Source organism: Plectropomus leopardus, chromosome 11 (assembly GCF_008729295.1).
Source record: "Plectropomus leopardus isolate mb chromosome 11, YSFRI_Pleo_2.0, whole genome shotgun sequence".
In the NCBI taxonomy this organism is placed as follows: Eukaryota; Metazoa; Chordata; class Actinopteri; order Perciformes; family Serranidae; genus Plectropomus; species Plectropomus leopardus.
In genome coordinates this window covers 7796272-7812757 of record NC_056473.1, presented here as the reverse complement: position 1 = coordinate 7812757, position 16486 = coordinate 7796272, and the positions used below count along the sequence as shown (strand labels likewise).

Sequence of the window (16486 nt, the reverse complement as noted above, 5' to 3'; positions counted from 1 at the left end):
CTGTGCTCTGATGCAAGGATATTAAAAGATGTCAAATTATCATTTTAGAAAGGTTGCTATGAGTGAAACTAACATATTTTTAAACCTGGACCTCATTTCTCCATGATTTTGTGTCTATTTGACTACTGGAGACGACAATTTTTAAAATTCGTCTAGCTTTGAAAGAGACTGCTGCAGTCGCAGCAGGGAAACAGGCTGCAATGCAATCCCGTATGGGTCATTGTGCACTGCTAATTTACATCCATTAAAGGTGCTTATTTTTGCCACTGACAGGCTCAGGTTGTTATTATAAGTGTTTGACAGCATTTTGGAAAAGACCCTGCAGATAATTTAAAAGTCTTTCCTCACATTTTTGTTGTTTTGCATTTTGCATACTTTTTAAAATTATGGCAAACAGCAAAATATTTAAAAATCTTTTACATAACATTAAGCTACCAGGGTTTCCCACACCCATTTATCTGTGCGACAAATAGATTTTCAATTGTTTGAAGCTTTAACAGTTGGTTAGGAGTGCTATTGAAATACATATACCATTCGGTTATTCATTGAACCACTCTGTCAGAGTGCAGAGTGTACTCTGGGCACAGGTGGAGCAAAAAAATGCTCGGCGCATCGGAAGTGAATCTTAATTGTTCATTCTGCTGGGTCTAAAAGTTTAAGTCTACTCACAGCTGCTCTTCCATCGATCAGATCTGAAGGACTGATGGATCAGGTATCCATTTCGTGATTCATAAACTGATGCATGAAGAGCTTCACTGCGTGCTGCGTTCATGGAACTGTTTGCTGTCTCCATGAGTAACTTATACATAAAAACATGGTAAAATAGCCCAGTTTCTTTAAGGCTGGCGTCAGCTGTATATCTCAGAAGATAGTGGTAGTCAACATGTTGTGCAAGAGCAGTATCTGCTGTAGTGGACTGTAAGCTGATTTCTGCCCTCTCTGGAGGAGGATGTTGTCCTGTTATACTGCTAATGAGTATATGCCTTCTAATGAGCACAAACCCTAATTAGCATATATCCAATTACTTCAGAGCTCAGGTTCCAGGCTCTTTTCAACAACTAATATGTTGTAGGAGCAGTTATTACCTTCCAGCTGGGGCTTGGGAGGTAGTCTGTCGTCCACTTTGATCTCTGTCCATGTGTCCAAGTATCCTTGGGCAAAATACTGAACCTCAAATTACAAGTGCGTGTGAATGTTTAGGTGAACAGGTGGCACCTTGTATGGTAGCCTCGGCCACCGTGTGTAAACGTGTGTGTGAATGGGTGAATGGTTGGAGGAAAGGCGCTATACAAGTTTAAGTCCATTTGCCATCCATTTGTCATTACATTTGAGTCAAAGAGCTAAGCATTGGATATTCAAAAAGAATAAACAGGGTGCCATTTTAAAACACTTAGAGCACTGTTCTGAAAGCATTTCCAAAATCCTCAAGTTTCTTGTTAACTTCTGGATTGACAGAACAAAGATGATAGCCAGAAATGACATGAATCAAAAATAAAACATGGTATTATCTGTATATACATTGGTATATATTCATGTTGTCTTCTAATATTTTATATTTTCATATGAAATAATGTATTCATATTTTATGTTTCCCAAAAAGAACCAGGGCTTTTCATTTCTGGCTACTTGGATTTGGAAATACAGTTGTAATTTGGGAAATGGGATGAAAATTGTTTTCATGCAACACACTGAATATGTTGTCATCCTGATCTTAAGTGTTTGTGAAGACTCTGGTAGAACATCTTTAGAGGTCCAGTGTGTAGGATATAGTAGCATCTAGCAGTGAGGTTGCAGACACTAAAGCCAGTGTTTGGTTTTTCCATTCTGGGCTACTGCAGCAACACATGGTAGACTCTGTGGAAAAGGACCCGCTCCATTTGTAGATATAAATGGTGTCTTTTAAGGTTACAAAAACACAACAAATTATAAACTAATTAAAATATTTGTATAAAAATCATACCATTTCTGCCAATGGATTTCCATAAATCTTATACACTGGACCTGGGTTAGGGGTTAGGGTCTCTGTGTTGTTGAGTGATTATTTTACAAAATTTTGGATGCTTTATGACTCAACTGGAAATGCAGTAATATATAAGAAGCAAAACTTGTGGCTGTAAAGACAACAGATGTACGTGTTGGTTGACCATAATGTAGCAGGACGTAATGGTTGACTCGGGCCAAAATTTCCCATGGAACAATACAAAATGAATTATCCACCGTTTCCCAGCAGAGCTACAGCAGTCTGTGCTATATGACAGCATATATCAAGGTCTGAAGGTAAACACAGAATTGCTTGACCTCTGAGCAATTTTAATGAGGTCAACGAGCAATCAAAAAGCTACAACTTCAGAGGAGTGACATTTTGTGGCATTAAGAAGGCAGTCGCAGTGGAAGGATTGCTGTTTGAAAATCTCTGACATTGGTTATTTCATGCCATTCAGCGCTCCTTCCTGACAACAATGGGAGGTAAAAGCATGCAATCTGAGGGAGAGTGCTGCAAATGACGCCCACTTTGACCCATTTACTGTACTGTTCAGTATGCCTGAAGCAGAAAGGCGTGAGCAAATTAGGTTTAAATAAGACTTGACAGTTGGATTAATCTAGATTCCTCTTTAATAAAGTATTGATTTCAAAGTAAATACCACCCTGTATTACCTGGCTTTCTGCTCTTATTTTGTTCTTTTTTTGTTTGCCTTTGAGATCCCTAGTGGAAAGGAACAACATATTACCATAAATCAACGGATTCCCAAAAAGCTTACTGACATCATAATTTAAAGGCTTTTAAGCTACAAGGCAAGGCTACATCATCTGGGTAATTTATCACTGTACACCACCATGCCAATGGACATGGTAATTTAGGATTGATTCTTTGCATATTCCTCTGAGACGCAAAAACCTGAGTGCCTTTCACCATAGCAGCCGGAAGAAGTTATAGCTAACCTATTACGCGAGGACATTTCGACACACTTGTGCTGTTCTGTGAAGGATACGGGAGACTCCTGGGATCACTAATGAAGCCCCTGTCCTTTGATTTAGTGATGCCCTATTAAGAACCAATGTAGCGGTCTAGAGCTCTCAGTACTTCTCATGCATTTGACTCCTGAATAAATATCTGACACATTGCTCCCTGCTAAAATACTATAAGCCCGTAGCCCGTTTAATGTTTTGCTGGTCTGGAAAAGCTTGTAAGGGCCTGGCTGAGTTTGAGAGACCGTTGGATGGACAGGGAGAGGGGAATTTAATTATGTCCATTAAAGCCCCTTCCTTACTCCCTCTCAGACTTTGTCTTGTAGTCTGCCTCCATGTGCCAGCCTGGGAAGAGGGAAAGGCGAGCACAGAGGATTTATGGCTACCTCTGTGGCTACTAGTGTGAAATTGGTGCCACAGTGGATTCAACTCTCACATGTCAGAAACTGTGCCAAATAAAAGTCCGTCAGAAAAGGAAGCAGACATTTCAGTGAAACAAGTTATTAAACTATGAAAATGTAATGGCAGGTGTTGATTATGCCTTGCTCTTTATTAAGCGCTATCCCCCTGAGCTCTCTATCATCCAGCCTTTTTTTGTTAGAGCACATTTACCACTGTCGATCCTCAGGATTTTAAACTGCTCCGTTTGGATCAACTTTGATCCACGGCCAGCTGTCCCTGCACCACTGGCATGCTGGTACTTTACCAATCAGCCAGAAGGAGTCCATGTAAACACCACTTTGATCCCTCTCAGTGACGTCAACCACACGAACCCCCAGTTAGAATAAATGAGCCTCATTCTGCAAGGAGGAGAGAGATTTAATAACAGTAGCGATCTGTGAGGCTGTAAGGAGTTTGTGCCAATGGCCGTGTTTGTTGTCAGTAAAGCTCACATGCTGCGGGGGCAGTGAGAGTTCAAAGTTAACACACCAACTGTCACCTGTTGGGGGGGCAAACACACCACCCACTCACACACCTGTGTTTCTATTTTAATGCAAATAGGATGCAAGACAGGTTTACTTTGTGTGTGATACTTTGACATTTTATTTCTATAAAAAAGGACAAGACATAAAAACATTTTTAAAACACATTTGAAATGGAAATATTATCCAAATCAACTTTTTTTAAAAAAAAATATGCACTGATAATCTGCCTCCAATGTACAAACTTGCCCATTTGCTATTTTTGGCAAACTTCAAAAAACATGAAAATTGAAATTCTGATACAAAGACAAATATGTTGCAGCTGTTTGGAATGTTGCATGAATAATGAACAGCATTTCTGGTTCACTACAATTCCAGTTCCATATATGATAAAAATGTATGTAAAATCACATTTAGGGATATTTGCTTAAAAAACAGCATTACATACAGTGCATGACTAAATTATCATCCCCGAGACTTTTACAGGTTTACATATTTTTTAATAATGAAGTGGTTTTAAGATATAAAAAGGCACAGCATTTCCATGTATTCTGCAAATTTCCAGCATGATCGACATGCCAGCACTGCATGGTTTACGACTCAAACAGATCACAGATGGCCAGGTGTGTTTTAGACACAGACAAGGCTGGGTACAGAGGGTCAGTAAACCTGTGCTTGAAGGAATGCATCAAAGCTAGACTGCCCCCTGGTGTCACATTAAAGAATGATAAAACACCCTCATCAAAGTCGAGGAACACTCCTACCCTCTGCAGCCCATCTGCGTCCACAGGAACCGCCACCTTGTTATGCAGAGCCTCCACCTTCCTTCTGTCACAGGCCAGGCACCAGGAGTACGAGTTGAAGCCCAGACGAGAGTTGTCCTTTTGGCCTTTTCTCTCTATCTGACCCTCACACAGCCCCACCTTCCAGCGGCCTTCATCTGCAGATACATTCACCTCCCAGTACCAGCGCCCCTCCTCCAGGGCACAGGAGGCCAGGACCTGTGGGAAGGAGCTGAAACGAGCCTCGTGGTCCATGTAGGCCTGCTGGGCTTCACTGTAGGTCACTTTCCTGTTGTTATCAGACAGATGCAGCTTTGGATGGGCTGTATCTGCATCCAAGGAGGGAGCAGTGCCATCTGAACACAGGAGAGGAAATTAAAGAAGACTTTAGATGAGAAGATGAAGACTAATTGAACATGCCACCTTTGAGGCCAGCAGGATACATTCAGTGCTTTGGTTTAATTAGCTGTGATTCATCACTGAGTGGTGAACGGGTGTGGGTATAAAAGAAACACTTGTCTCACAGAGCAGTCTGTAGAGGTCTCTGTGTTGTCCTGGCACAGTGATGATGACTGTGTCCAGACGTTTCTCGGTCCACCTCTGCAGACAATTCAGACGGCCTTGATCTACTTCCTCTGGAGCCTCGGACTGGTCCACATAGTTCCCCATATCACTAGACCTGGTGACGAAGAGCAGAGAGCACAGAGAGCATGAAGATTTAAGTCTACTGCATTTCTTTATTCCCTGATGACCCTCTCCAGGAATCACACAGGGCAGGTTTCAATTAACCCTCAAATTCCACAAATTGAAATGGATAATATAAAAAATGCCTAATGGAAACACGTCAAATTAGAAAAATGGAAAAGGTTTTTATCCTCACATGAGGTGGTATTTCAGGTGATTCGAAAGAGCCATATTTTGCAAAACTGTAATGTAAACACTTTTTTTTTTTGCTTTTATAGGTCACATGATGCTATGGCTATGTGCTTGTCGGTAGGAATTCTCCCTCGTGCATGATGCAGCAGACGCTGCAAGAGGTGTTGCATCGAATAACTCTAAACTAAAAGTTTTGTGAATCATCTGGAAGTTTTGAATCAATTCCTCTGTGAAATAAACCTGCTAATGTTTTGAACATCCATCGCCATGCTTCTTGGAATATTGCCGCGAGAGCAAGAGTCGCATAACATTGTTAGAAAAGTCGCAGAACATCACTACATGGAAACATCATCTCGCATTTGTGTTTTATCGACATTTCGAAAATATCGCTTAAGATTCTGTGAAATCGGCAATGAAAATCCGCCTATAGTTACAAAAAACAATACTAAAAAGTGCTTGAGTCTTTGCCACTTTTAGAAAATATTCTTCTGAAAGCTGTCTGTGAAAACTGGCACATTAAGCGATTGACATGTTCCACAATCACCTCTTTACATGCAAATAGGGACGTTGAGAGAGAATCACTTACAGTTGGGCAACCTTGCTGTATTCCTGTTGTGAGAAAAATAAAAAAGACATTTCCTTTTGTTAGTGTTCATAAGCCAACAATACGTCTTATATTTTACCAACAAAAACAAACAGTAATGTATGACATCAGACACACCATAATGAAGACCTGGTCCTGAATGCGTTTGTCCCCCTTGGCATCAGCCAGCGCCTCCAGGGTGTGGAGGCCTTTCTGAACGGATTGCAGGGAGCTCTGAAGGTGGCTGAGTTTCTCCTCTAGTCCCCCCAGAACCCTGTTCTCCTCCTTAGTCACACACCCCAGAGCTGTTTGCTCCTCCTGCTCCAGGGCCTCTCTGATGGCTCTGTACTGCTGCTGCACCCCTGCTCGGGCTTCACTAAGAACCACCTGGACAGATACAATGTAAATCAACATGTTATACAATAATCTCCATTCCTAAAAGGCTCTTATTGCAGTTAGAGTTGGTGTTTTTCCAAGCAATATGAAGGCCAAACTTTAAAATTAATTTTTTTTACACTGCTGATGTTTTTTTATAAATCTGACTTTTATAAGCCTGGCATGTGTGATTACAACATGTATAACCATATCCTTGAGTAAAATAAGAAAAATACAGGACAGGCAGGTTTAATAATAGCACAGACATGTTTAAAAACTCATTGAAAAAATAGATAAAAACATCCCGGATCAAGCAGTTGAACTGGATGGACTGACCTTCTGGGAGACATTAGGACACAAGACTCTGATGCAAATTCAAAAAATGCCCTGCAGGAATTGAATGATGCCACCAGCAGCAACATGCCCGAGGAACTGGATGGAATTTTCATAGTAGCTGCTGATTTTAATCATCTCACCCTTCAACTCCAAAGATGTAGCAGGATCAAGGACAAAAACAATTTAAATTTTTAAACTTGGTTGAAAAATGACCATTAAATCTACCTTTTACCCTCTACCACAAAAAAAGATTTCTAAAAAGCTACGGAAAAGAAGAGTCTTAAACTTAGTTTTAAAAATGGCAACATTTGGAGTATTTCTTACGTCCAAGAGGAGCTGATTTCTGCAGCAGGCAGTATAGTGACTAAAAGCTATTTCACTACATGTGGTTTTAAAACTGTGTACCACTAATTGACCTGTCCTTGCCCTTTAAGGAAATTGTGTTGCATTCAATGGTTTCCTTTTTTTAGGCATGGACAAAGTGACTCTAGAGGGCTACTGTGGTTTGGAGACAGCACAAGATAGTGTGTCATCTGCATAACTATGATAAGCTACTTTCTAGTCTTAAAGAATTTCACCAAGGGGGAGCATGTAAAGACTGAAGAGGAGCGTCTGTATTTTTCATGGTACTGAAAATAATACAGTCAGGATTTCTAAATACCCTGGTATACCCTGATACCACACAGGCCTAACTGTTATCTTTCAGTTTCAAGTGACATAAATACATGCATGATTTAATGTTACTAATGGAGCTGATTCTCTTACTCTGAATGTCTCTTTCTTCTGTGTGAGTTCAGTCACCCTGTTCTTCATTTGATGTTCAGCCTCCTGCAGCTGCCTGATCTCTTCCTTTAGGTTCCCCTGAGGAAAAAATGTATACAGACAATAAAACAATAGGATATTTATTGTTAAGGCAGTGTTTACATCAATCTCAACTTTATCCACAATTACTGTGTATCTACAGTTTATATGTTGTGCTGTGAAGTCACCACTCACCCTGAGCTCTCTCTCTGCCTCCCTGATGCTGATGCAGATGTGGTCCCGGTGCGAGCCAATGACCGTACACACCGTGCACACACACACTCCACACTGTTGACAGTAGATACGGTTTATCTCCTGGTGCTCCTGGCACCTCCAGGGGGAAAAATCCTCCATGGGAGGGACCAGGGTGTGATTCTGAAAGACAGGGGAGTCCAAGTGGGGATGCAGGTGCTCTATACACATAGATGCTCCGCACACCAGGCAGGTCTTCACAGCAGGCTGACACCTAGTTTTAGGGCAATAATGACAGGGCACAAGGCTGTCATTTTTGCTCTCTGACCCTAGGAAGTTGCCAACACAAACTGGGGATCCTGAGGCAGCGGCAGGATGTTTAGTGGGTATCGGCGAAGGCTTGCTGACAGGATGTACAGGAGACTTCATTTTACCTGGAGTTGAGACTCCAGGAAAGGAATCAAAGCTGGTGGACGAGGCTGGTGTCTCTGGTGATGTAAGAATTCTTGTCACCTGTGTGTCTTTCTTTGGGGTTGCCAGAGCAGGTGCATCACAAATATCTACTTCATTGGAGGTGTCAGAGTCATCCAGTGAGATGATTTCTTCTGATTTATGCTGGTTCGGCTGGATTGAGATGTCTTGGGGCACATCACTTGCAGGTACTGCCTCGCTGTCAGAGATGTCGCTGGAGGATGTGCCATCACCACGCTCAGACTGTGTAGATTCTGGGGGCACTTTCTTGTTGGGTGTCTCTACACTAGTCGACTGCCCAGGTTTATCTGAGAAGGAAGTGGTGGGGGTCTCCGTGTCACTGGACCGTTCGCGGGGAGATTCGACAGTTGATCGCTTTGTGTCAGGTTGCTCTGGTACAGGGGTGCTGGCTTTTCTCTTCCCTAGAAGTCGGCTGCTGAGCGAGGGCCTCCGCAGAATGGAGTCAAATGTGGTTTCATCATTACTGGATGTGCCTTTAAAAACAAAATACAAGTGAAGCAAAACTGGTCAGAGAGGGTAGACTGAGCACTTATACAGCAATACTTCACAAAACACCTGCAAGCTTCATTCTGCCCAGCACAACTGTGCTCAACTTTTACTGCTTACTGGGCAGTTCTACTTTAGGCAGTTTAAGCACTGACTGTTTAGCTTGTTTGCACTTTTGTGAGTCATTATGTTGCCCAGTAAGCTGATTCAGGAAAGCTGGCAGCCTGCCATAAACTGGCATGCAACTGGTAGTGACTAGAGCAACACTAAATTTTGTTGATGAGATGAGAAACTGTATTCACTGAGATATGGTCATGTCATGACTAATATCTAATCTGCTTATTACAGTTAGTATCAACACAATTGTCAGATCACAACTGGTATTCAATTTAAAATGACTGCCAGAGCAGTTGTGATTTAAAGTCACTGTTTAATCCTTGATCCATCAGTCTTAAATTAAGCTGTGAGACATAAATTAGATAATGTAGAACTCAGGGGGGCACAATGTCAAATATTTGTATCCTCAGGGATGGTCAAAAAAAAAAAAAAATTGTCACACAATAACCAATAAGGTACAGTCCCTTTAAATTAAATATCTTTGAGCTGACGTGACAAAACACAGCATTTGAGGAAGTTATTGTGGGCTTTGGGAAATGCTGATCAACATTCTCACCATTTTCTAAAATTGAATAGACCAAACAATCAATTGATTTATGGAAGAAAATAATTACCAGATTAATTGAAAATGAAAAAAATCATTAGTTGCAACTAGGCCTGGGCAATAAACCGAAAATTTATCGATACCGAAATTTACGACGATAACCGACGTCATTTTGCCCATGTCGGTATATTCGGTGTTTAAAAAAAAAAAAGAAAATGAAAGTTGGTTTTGGTTACGTGTAGGTAGGCTATGTTCTCATGTCCCTTTAAGATGCTGTACTCCGTCGGAGACGTGACTCCGCCCCACCCAGTCTGTAACAAACAGGGAAAGAGAGGTGAGGAGATGGAGGACGGTTTGAGAGTTGTAGCGGCTGCTGCGGCGGCTGAAGTAGACGAAGTTGATGTGGTCGAGGGAGAAGGTGAGCAGCTTGTTCCAAAAAGAAATGCTTCATCAATCGTTTGGCAGTATTTTGGGTTCAGAAAGGACGATGTCGACCAAAAAAATGTGAAATGTAAACTGTGCCAAAATGCCAAACTGTGACTTGTCGCCACAGTAACACATCCAACCTCTTCCACCACCTGCAGTACAACCACGTGATTCAATTCAAAGAAATAAAAAAAGCTCAAAGCAAGAAGCGATCAGGACCAGCAACAAGTGCTTCCACCACCAGGCAGCAGCCTATAACCAAAGCATTTGCTAGTACTCAACAATATGAGCGAACATCAAAAAGATGGATCGAAATCACCAACGCTATAGGCTACCATATAGCAAACGACATGGCTCCCATTGCTACAGTGGAGCGCAAGGGGTTCATACACCTTATGAAAACCATCGACAAGAGATACAGCCTGCCATCGCGAAAATATTTTTTGAAAACAGTGATTCCCAGGATGTACAGAACAGAGAGAGAGAAAGGGTCACTGCTGAGTTGAGATATATTAAGCACTTTGCAGCCACATCCGATCTCTGGTCCAGTCGCACCATGGAGCCCTATATCAGTCTGACAGTACATTACATCGACGACAAATGGAAATTGCGCACCAGAGTGCTTGAGACGGCATATTTTCCATCTGATCACACGGGAGAGATGGTCGGACAGGGCTTAAGAACGATGCTGTCTGCATGGGACATCAGGGAAGAGGACCTTGTCGCCATAACAACTGACAATGGCGCCTATATTGTGAAAGCTGCCAAGCTCAACGGATGGACGCGTGTGCAATGTTTTGGACACCGGCTGCACCTGGCAATTGGTAAGTGAGCAGATCTTAATGGGGATATCTTTTGGTGCTGACCTGCTGTTACATTGTGTGTTTTTGTGTGTTCAATTGTATAATGTAGGACATATTAAAATATTAAATTCTGTCTTTTTGCCACATAATAGAGCTACAGCAGTAACGTTTTAGCTAAAGAATTACAGTTAAATGGCTATAGCTATTTTTCCTTCTCTTAATGTGTGTGTGTGTGTGTGTGTATGTGTGTGTGTGTGTGTGTGTGTATGTGTGTGTGCATGCATGCTTGTTCTTCAGAAAACGCCCTGAAAAATCAAGCCCCTGTGGAACGGGCAATGAAGGTCTGCAAAAAGATCGTCAGTGCCTTTTCTTACATTTGAAAAAAGAAGAAGGCATTACAGAAGGTACAACAAGAGATAAACCTGCCAACTCACAAGCTCAAAACAGCATGTCCAACCAGATGGGGATCCATGCAGATGATGACAGCAAGGATCCTGGAGCAGAAGAATGCCATCACACAGGTAGGCTATGATCCTTGGTACTCTATTGTGTGTCTTTTAGTGACTGGGCTCATGTAATGATTTTAGACTTTATTGTAATTGCTCTGATCTGTCATTTAAGATGAAAAGCGCAATATAAATAAAATAAATAATAATAATAATCATTATCATTATTATTATTACAGGTCCTGGCTGATGACAAGGCATCAAGGCATCTTGTTCCAAAATGGTCAGACCTGGATGTCTTGGAGGCTGTAAACAAAGCTCTCGCTCCATTGGTGGAGTTCACCGACGCCCTGTTGGGTGAAGAGTATGTCACCATCTCATCTGTGAAGCCTGTCCTACACATTCTCCATTCACGAGTGCTGGCTGAGGAAGAAGATGATGTGGCGCTGACCAAAGCCATCAAATCTCACATCCTTGCGTACCTTGATGAGAAGTTCTCAGATCCCCCCACTGTAGAGCTTTTGGACACAGCCAGTTTTGTTGACCCAAGATTCAAAGCAGCATACATTTCTGCATACTGTGTCACCGCCATTCAAGAGAAAGTGAAAACAGAGATGAAGTCAGCAGCTGCAGTCCACACAGGAACTACCGCAGAGAGCACCGAGCCTCAGCCTTCTACATCATCAGAAGCAAAAAAGCCAAAGAGATCACTGGGAAGCTTTTTCAAAGGAAGTGAGGCTACCCCTTCAACTGCACCCATTGTGTCATCTGAGCAAGCAGTAGAAGCAGAGCTGAGCAGCTACTTAGTGTCTCCTGTGCAGGATAGTGAGGGAAATCCACTAGACTGGTGGAGGGAGCATCAGGTACACTTTCCCACTCTAAGTAAAGTGGCAAAAAAGTACCTTTGCATACCAGCCACTAGCTCCCCATCTGAGCGGGTTTTCAGTTCTGGAGGAAACATTGTTACATGCCTCAGATCCTGCCTGAAACCTGAAATGGTAAACATGCTAGTGTTTCTTAGCAAGCACCTGGAGTAAACACTAGTGCATAGAGTAGAGTGATCACATGCAACAGCAGCCATGAGTCGGATTCACATCTACAACACTAGTCTGAGTAAACAGTTTAGGATACCAAGTCTGCTGCTCCTTTTTGAGGCAACCTGTTCAAGACCCTCTTATTCGTAATCATCAGTGTTATATTGACATTTTTGCACACGGCACTATTTAAAGTATTTGCTTAAAAGAGTTTAAAGCTGTCAATTGTCACCTGTCACATGGCAGTGTTTAGTGTTTATTTGCAATATTTTTTTCAGTGTTCTATTGACATTTTTGTTCATGACATTATTTATTATTTTACAAGTGACACTACCTCCAAGGCCTTTACACAGAGATAGGCCTTTGCACAAGGCATTGTTTAGCCTTTAATATTTACTTAAAAGCAACACTACCTCCAAGCCTTTGCACATGATGGTATTACCTTTGCACAAGTCATTGTTTACTTGCACAAATGTGAATTTTTTTTAGTTTACAAGGGATGCAACTTGTTTCTCTCATTATAGAGAACCTGATTACTTGACAACTCGAATGTGGCCATTTTGGAGTAAGCTCTTTGTAATATCCATATTTAGAATTTGTTTATAAGAGATTGTATTTTTAATACTTTGTGTTTGCAGGAAATTTAAGTTATCGTTTACATTTCAAGTAATCTGTGCTTATCAGCTGTTCAATAAATCTTAACAGCTAAAAGCACTTAATTTGTATTTTCTTCATTTATTTTCAGACAGTGTGGTTTTACAGTCCTTTAAAGTGGCAAAATAATTGCAATAAATAGGTCCAGGGGAGTCATACTATGAATGTAACTGCCACAGCCCCATCTATGGCCAAACTTTTTTTTTGTGCAGGGGGCGCAGGGTTATCGTCCATTTAAAGTTATCGAGGTGAACTGCTCAATATATCGTGATATTGATTTGAGGCCATATCGCCCAGCCCTAGTTGCAACCCAAATACCACAAAATTATAAACACGTTAGAAATTAATGAGACCTTTACTCTCACTGACTGTTTGCATAAGATAACCAAAAACTTTTGAGAGATTAGATAAAGTCCCTGACTCTGTAAACAAATATTGAACTCATGACCAGTGAGTTAACATTATTCAAAAATTATTAATTTTATTAAAAAATGTATGTATTGCAAAGATGCAATTTTAACTACCTCTGTTAAAACCAAAGGACGTGTGTGGAATAGAATATTTATGTTATAATTGAGGTGCCAGTATTGTATTGAGGATTGTTTGCTTGTCTATGTGTTTCCCCCCTCCCTAAACCTGACCCAAACCTGGGACTGTACTTTATTTATCAGACGAGGAGGATGACTGGAGTGTGATTTTTTGGAAAAAAAAAAAAATCTTTTCAGTCATTCTCCCTCCACTATAAACAACTTTTTTATTATTTTTTTTTTACACCAAATGTAGGAAGTACTGGAGCCAATGCAACAAGGGCATTCGTTATTACCAAAACAAACATCTAACTTCTAAAGCAAACTCAATATAGTCCTTCAAAGTGACGTGTTAAAACAATCATTGGATATTTTATTTCTGTTTTTATAGTTCCTGGCTATGATAAATGGTGTGGTTTTGCAATTATTTTTTTTTTATGAAAACATGTCTTTCAAACCCGCTTACATGATTTGCTTAACAAAAGTTATTCAAAATAAATATAAACTACTAACATTTAAAGTTGTATGTTCCCCCCTATGCAAAAAAAAAAAAAAAACCATAAGTCCCTCCCCAGTACTATTTTTATTTTTATTTTTTTAAATGCTAACCAGATTTGAAACACCCCTTCTCCCCTCATAAATAACGAACAGTCCCTAACCACCGAGGCAGCGCTTGCATTAATGGTGGGAAACACTATTCAACTGACAGCATCAGAGTAACAGCTTATTCAAGTAGGTCAACGTTAGTTCCGGGACAACTTTAGCTAGCATTAGCAACCAACTTACATTTTTAAAAAATAAGTATTATCGCAGGCCAGTTAAAGAAGCTATGTAAGTTATGATTTCTAACCAAGTCGTTAACGTTATCCAAGTGATGCCTCAAGTTAATATAGAGGGAGACCACTCACGTTAGCTACGTTAGCTAGCGTTATGTTAGCCAGTCCTATCTTGACGTGTGTATTCGGCCACTTTATGACCTGTCCTCCTTTTTATCCGCCGGACAAAAAGCCAACGTTAGCGCAGTTTAAACCGTACCTGCAGCGCCGCGAGGCTGAGTCCATTGACTGTTGTTGGGCGGCCGCTTGCTGCCAAACGCAAACGGCAGCGTCTGGTACACTGTTTTGCACCTGAACTCCGGACAGTGGTACGGCCCGTCTGGGGACACACTCCACAAGTCTCCGATACACCGCTGACAGAACCGGTGGTTACACTTCAGAGTGACGGGGTCCCGGGTCTGCTCGTTACACAGGGGACACCTCGCCGGGGTGTCCAGCGATGCTCCCATTTTGTTTTGGCTGATATTTAGTTTCTGCTTCCGCGATGCGCTGCAGCACAGGCGGGGCTACATGTTTGAATCCCGCTTCCCCTCCCGGTAGTGCCTGTCTTAAAGGTACAGTCCATCAATGGGTGGATCTTTCAGTACAAGTTAAAAAACAAACAAACCACACAATAAAAATACTCCATTACAAGTAAAAGTCCTGCATTCAAGGAAAGGAAAGGTACTGAAGTATTTGCAAAAAAATATACTAAAGGCATTGAAAAATAAAATTATTGCATCGTTATTTGTATAATTCTATTTAATATGTGATTTATTTTTTATTTTTTTGTGGATTAAAGTCAATCAAAAAAGTAACTAGAACGTTGGTGTGGCTTTGACCGGAACACATCTAATGAGCCACAATCGCTGAAATCTGTGTGTTAACATTGAATCTTTATTCCATAACAATGCATGGTATTTTAAAAGTCCATTTTGAAAAATCAAAGCAACCAGTAATAAAGTTGTTCAATAAATGTTCCTTAGTAAAAAAGTACAATGAGAATAACTTTTATCTTTTTTTTTCTTGCCACAGATCTCAACTTAAAGCTATAAAATTTTCCCCCAGTGCCCATTCATATCATGACTCATCATTCTGGCTTGTCCCAAGGAACCGTATTTTACATTTTGTGATTTACAACAGCAGTGTGTTTTAACCATAAAAGGGCTACAAACATTGAAGCCTCCAATGAAATCTCAACGTAGAAAGCTGCAAACATTTTGTGCACTCACTTATTGTACTGCCAGGAAATGCAATTAAATGAAATGAAGTTATTTCTCATTTCACCTCCTTGATACCGCAAAGGACTCCCATGAGGACCATGAACCACACACAATCAGCCATAAACCTGGATAGGATCAAGTGCTGATCTGAAAGGCTGCCAGTATTGAGTGCTGTGAATCAGAGTAATAACCTTCTAAATATTCTTCTCTGTTCCCGAAGACAAAAGCATCTGAGCTGCAAGAAATATGTTTTTGCTGTTATGCCTTAAAGCATCAGCTGCAAAAAACAATGGCCAAATGTGGTATTTTCTCTCCCCACAACATTCTTGTCTTTATGGTGGTCTAGACATGTGACTTGGATAGAAAAGGCTATTGTGTCTTGTGAGTAAGAGGTTAATCTTTCATAATCTTAAAAGAAGTTTTATCTCTCAAAGAGTCAGCGTTTTCTTTGCCTGCGTTGCCTCGAAATATGAGGTGAAAGTTGTGGCCTATCACCGGACAGCTATATTTAAATGTTGTGCTCTGTCTTTTTAATTAATTATTAATGGAAATTGAGGGTTAGCATTGAAATTTTTTTTAAAAAAGTAAATGAAAACATAAATATACACAAATACTTCTATAAAATTAAAGTTTACTTTTAAACCAAAAGAGCAAAGAAGTGTTCACTCTGTGAACATCCTGTGGCTCCTTGCATAATACAGGAAGTCATTAAATGATAAAGTTTGTGGCTCTCCTTTACTTCCTTCTTCTTTTTTCCCCTTAAACATTTATATGACTATTGGTGTGGTGCCAGTTTTTTGTGTAAGGTTAGGCTTATAAGAACACTTTAACCAACAAATATATCTATTCACCAAACTAGCATGAACATTTACTTTGTCTTGACCTTGAGAATAGTAGTTTGACAAAAAACTAACTCAAGGACGCTAGCTTTTTCTGGAGCTTTTGACTGTATGCGGTCAACATCGGCAAATGAATGAGCTTGCAACATCCATCTTCATAACAAATGACCAAACTCATGTATTTTTGAAGACTGTGGTTGAGTTGGAATTGTTTAATTAAATCTAACATTCATATTGGAGAATTG

The 16486-nt window shown here is 40.6% G+C and overlaps 1 protein-coding gene across 1 annotated transcript; it reads right to left on the bottom strand.

Moving 5' to 3' along the window:
- Positions 1 to 4039: 4039 nt before the first annotated feature.
- si:dkey-29p10.4 (E3 ubiquitin/ISG15 ligase TRIM25) lies at positions 4040 to 14695 on the bottom strand. Its single transcript, XM_042496857.1, has 7 exons — positions 14400 to 14695; positions 7839 to 8800; positions 7608 to 7703; positions 6270 to 6518; positions 6135 to 6157; positions 5197 to 5351; positions 4040 to 5028 (listed from the first exon to the last, which is right to left on the bottom strand). The coding sequence occupies exons 1-7, from the start codon at positions 14647 to 14649 to the stop codon at positions 4484 to 4486; spliced, it is 2280 nt and encodes a 759-aa protein (XP_042352791.1). The 5' UTR covers positions 14650 to 14695; the 3' UTR covers positions 4040 to 4483.
- Positions 14696 to 16486: the final 1791 nt, after the last annotated feature.

Coding starts and splice junctions, on each gene's coding strand:
- si:dkey-29p10.4 (XM_042496857.1), bottom strand. CDS start 14,649: ATGGGAGCATCGCTGGACACCCCGGCGAGGTGTCCCCTGTGTAACGAG. Junction 6,519..7,607: donor AGAAGAAAGAGACATTCAGA/GTAAGAGAATCA, acceptor GTATCTGTCCAG/GTGGTTCTTAGTGAAGCCCG. Junction 6,158..6,269: donor AGGACCAGGTCTTCATTATG/GTGTGTCTGATG, acceptor TTCTCACAACAG/GAATACAGCAAGGTTGCCCA.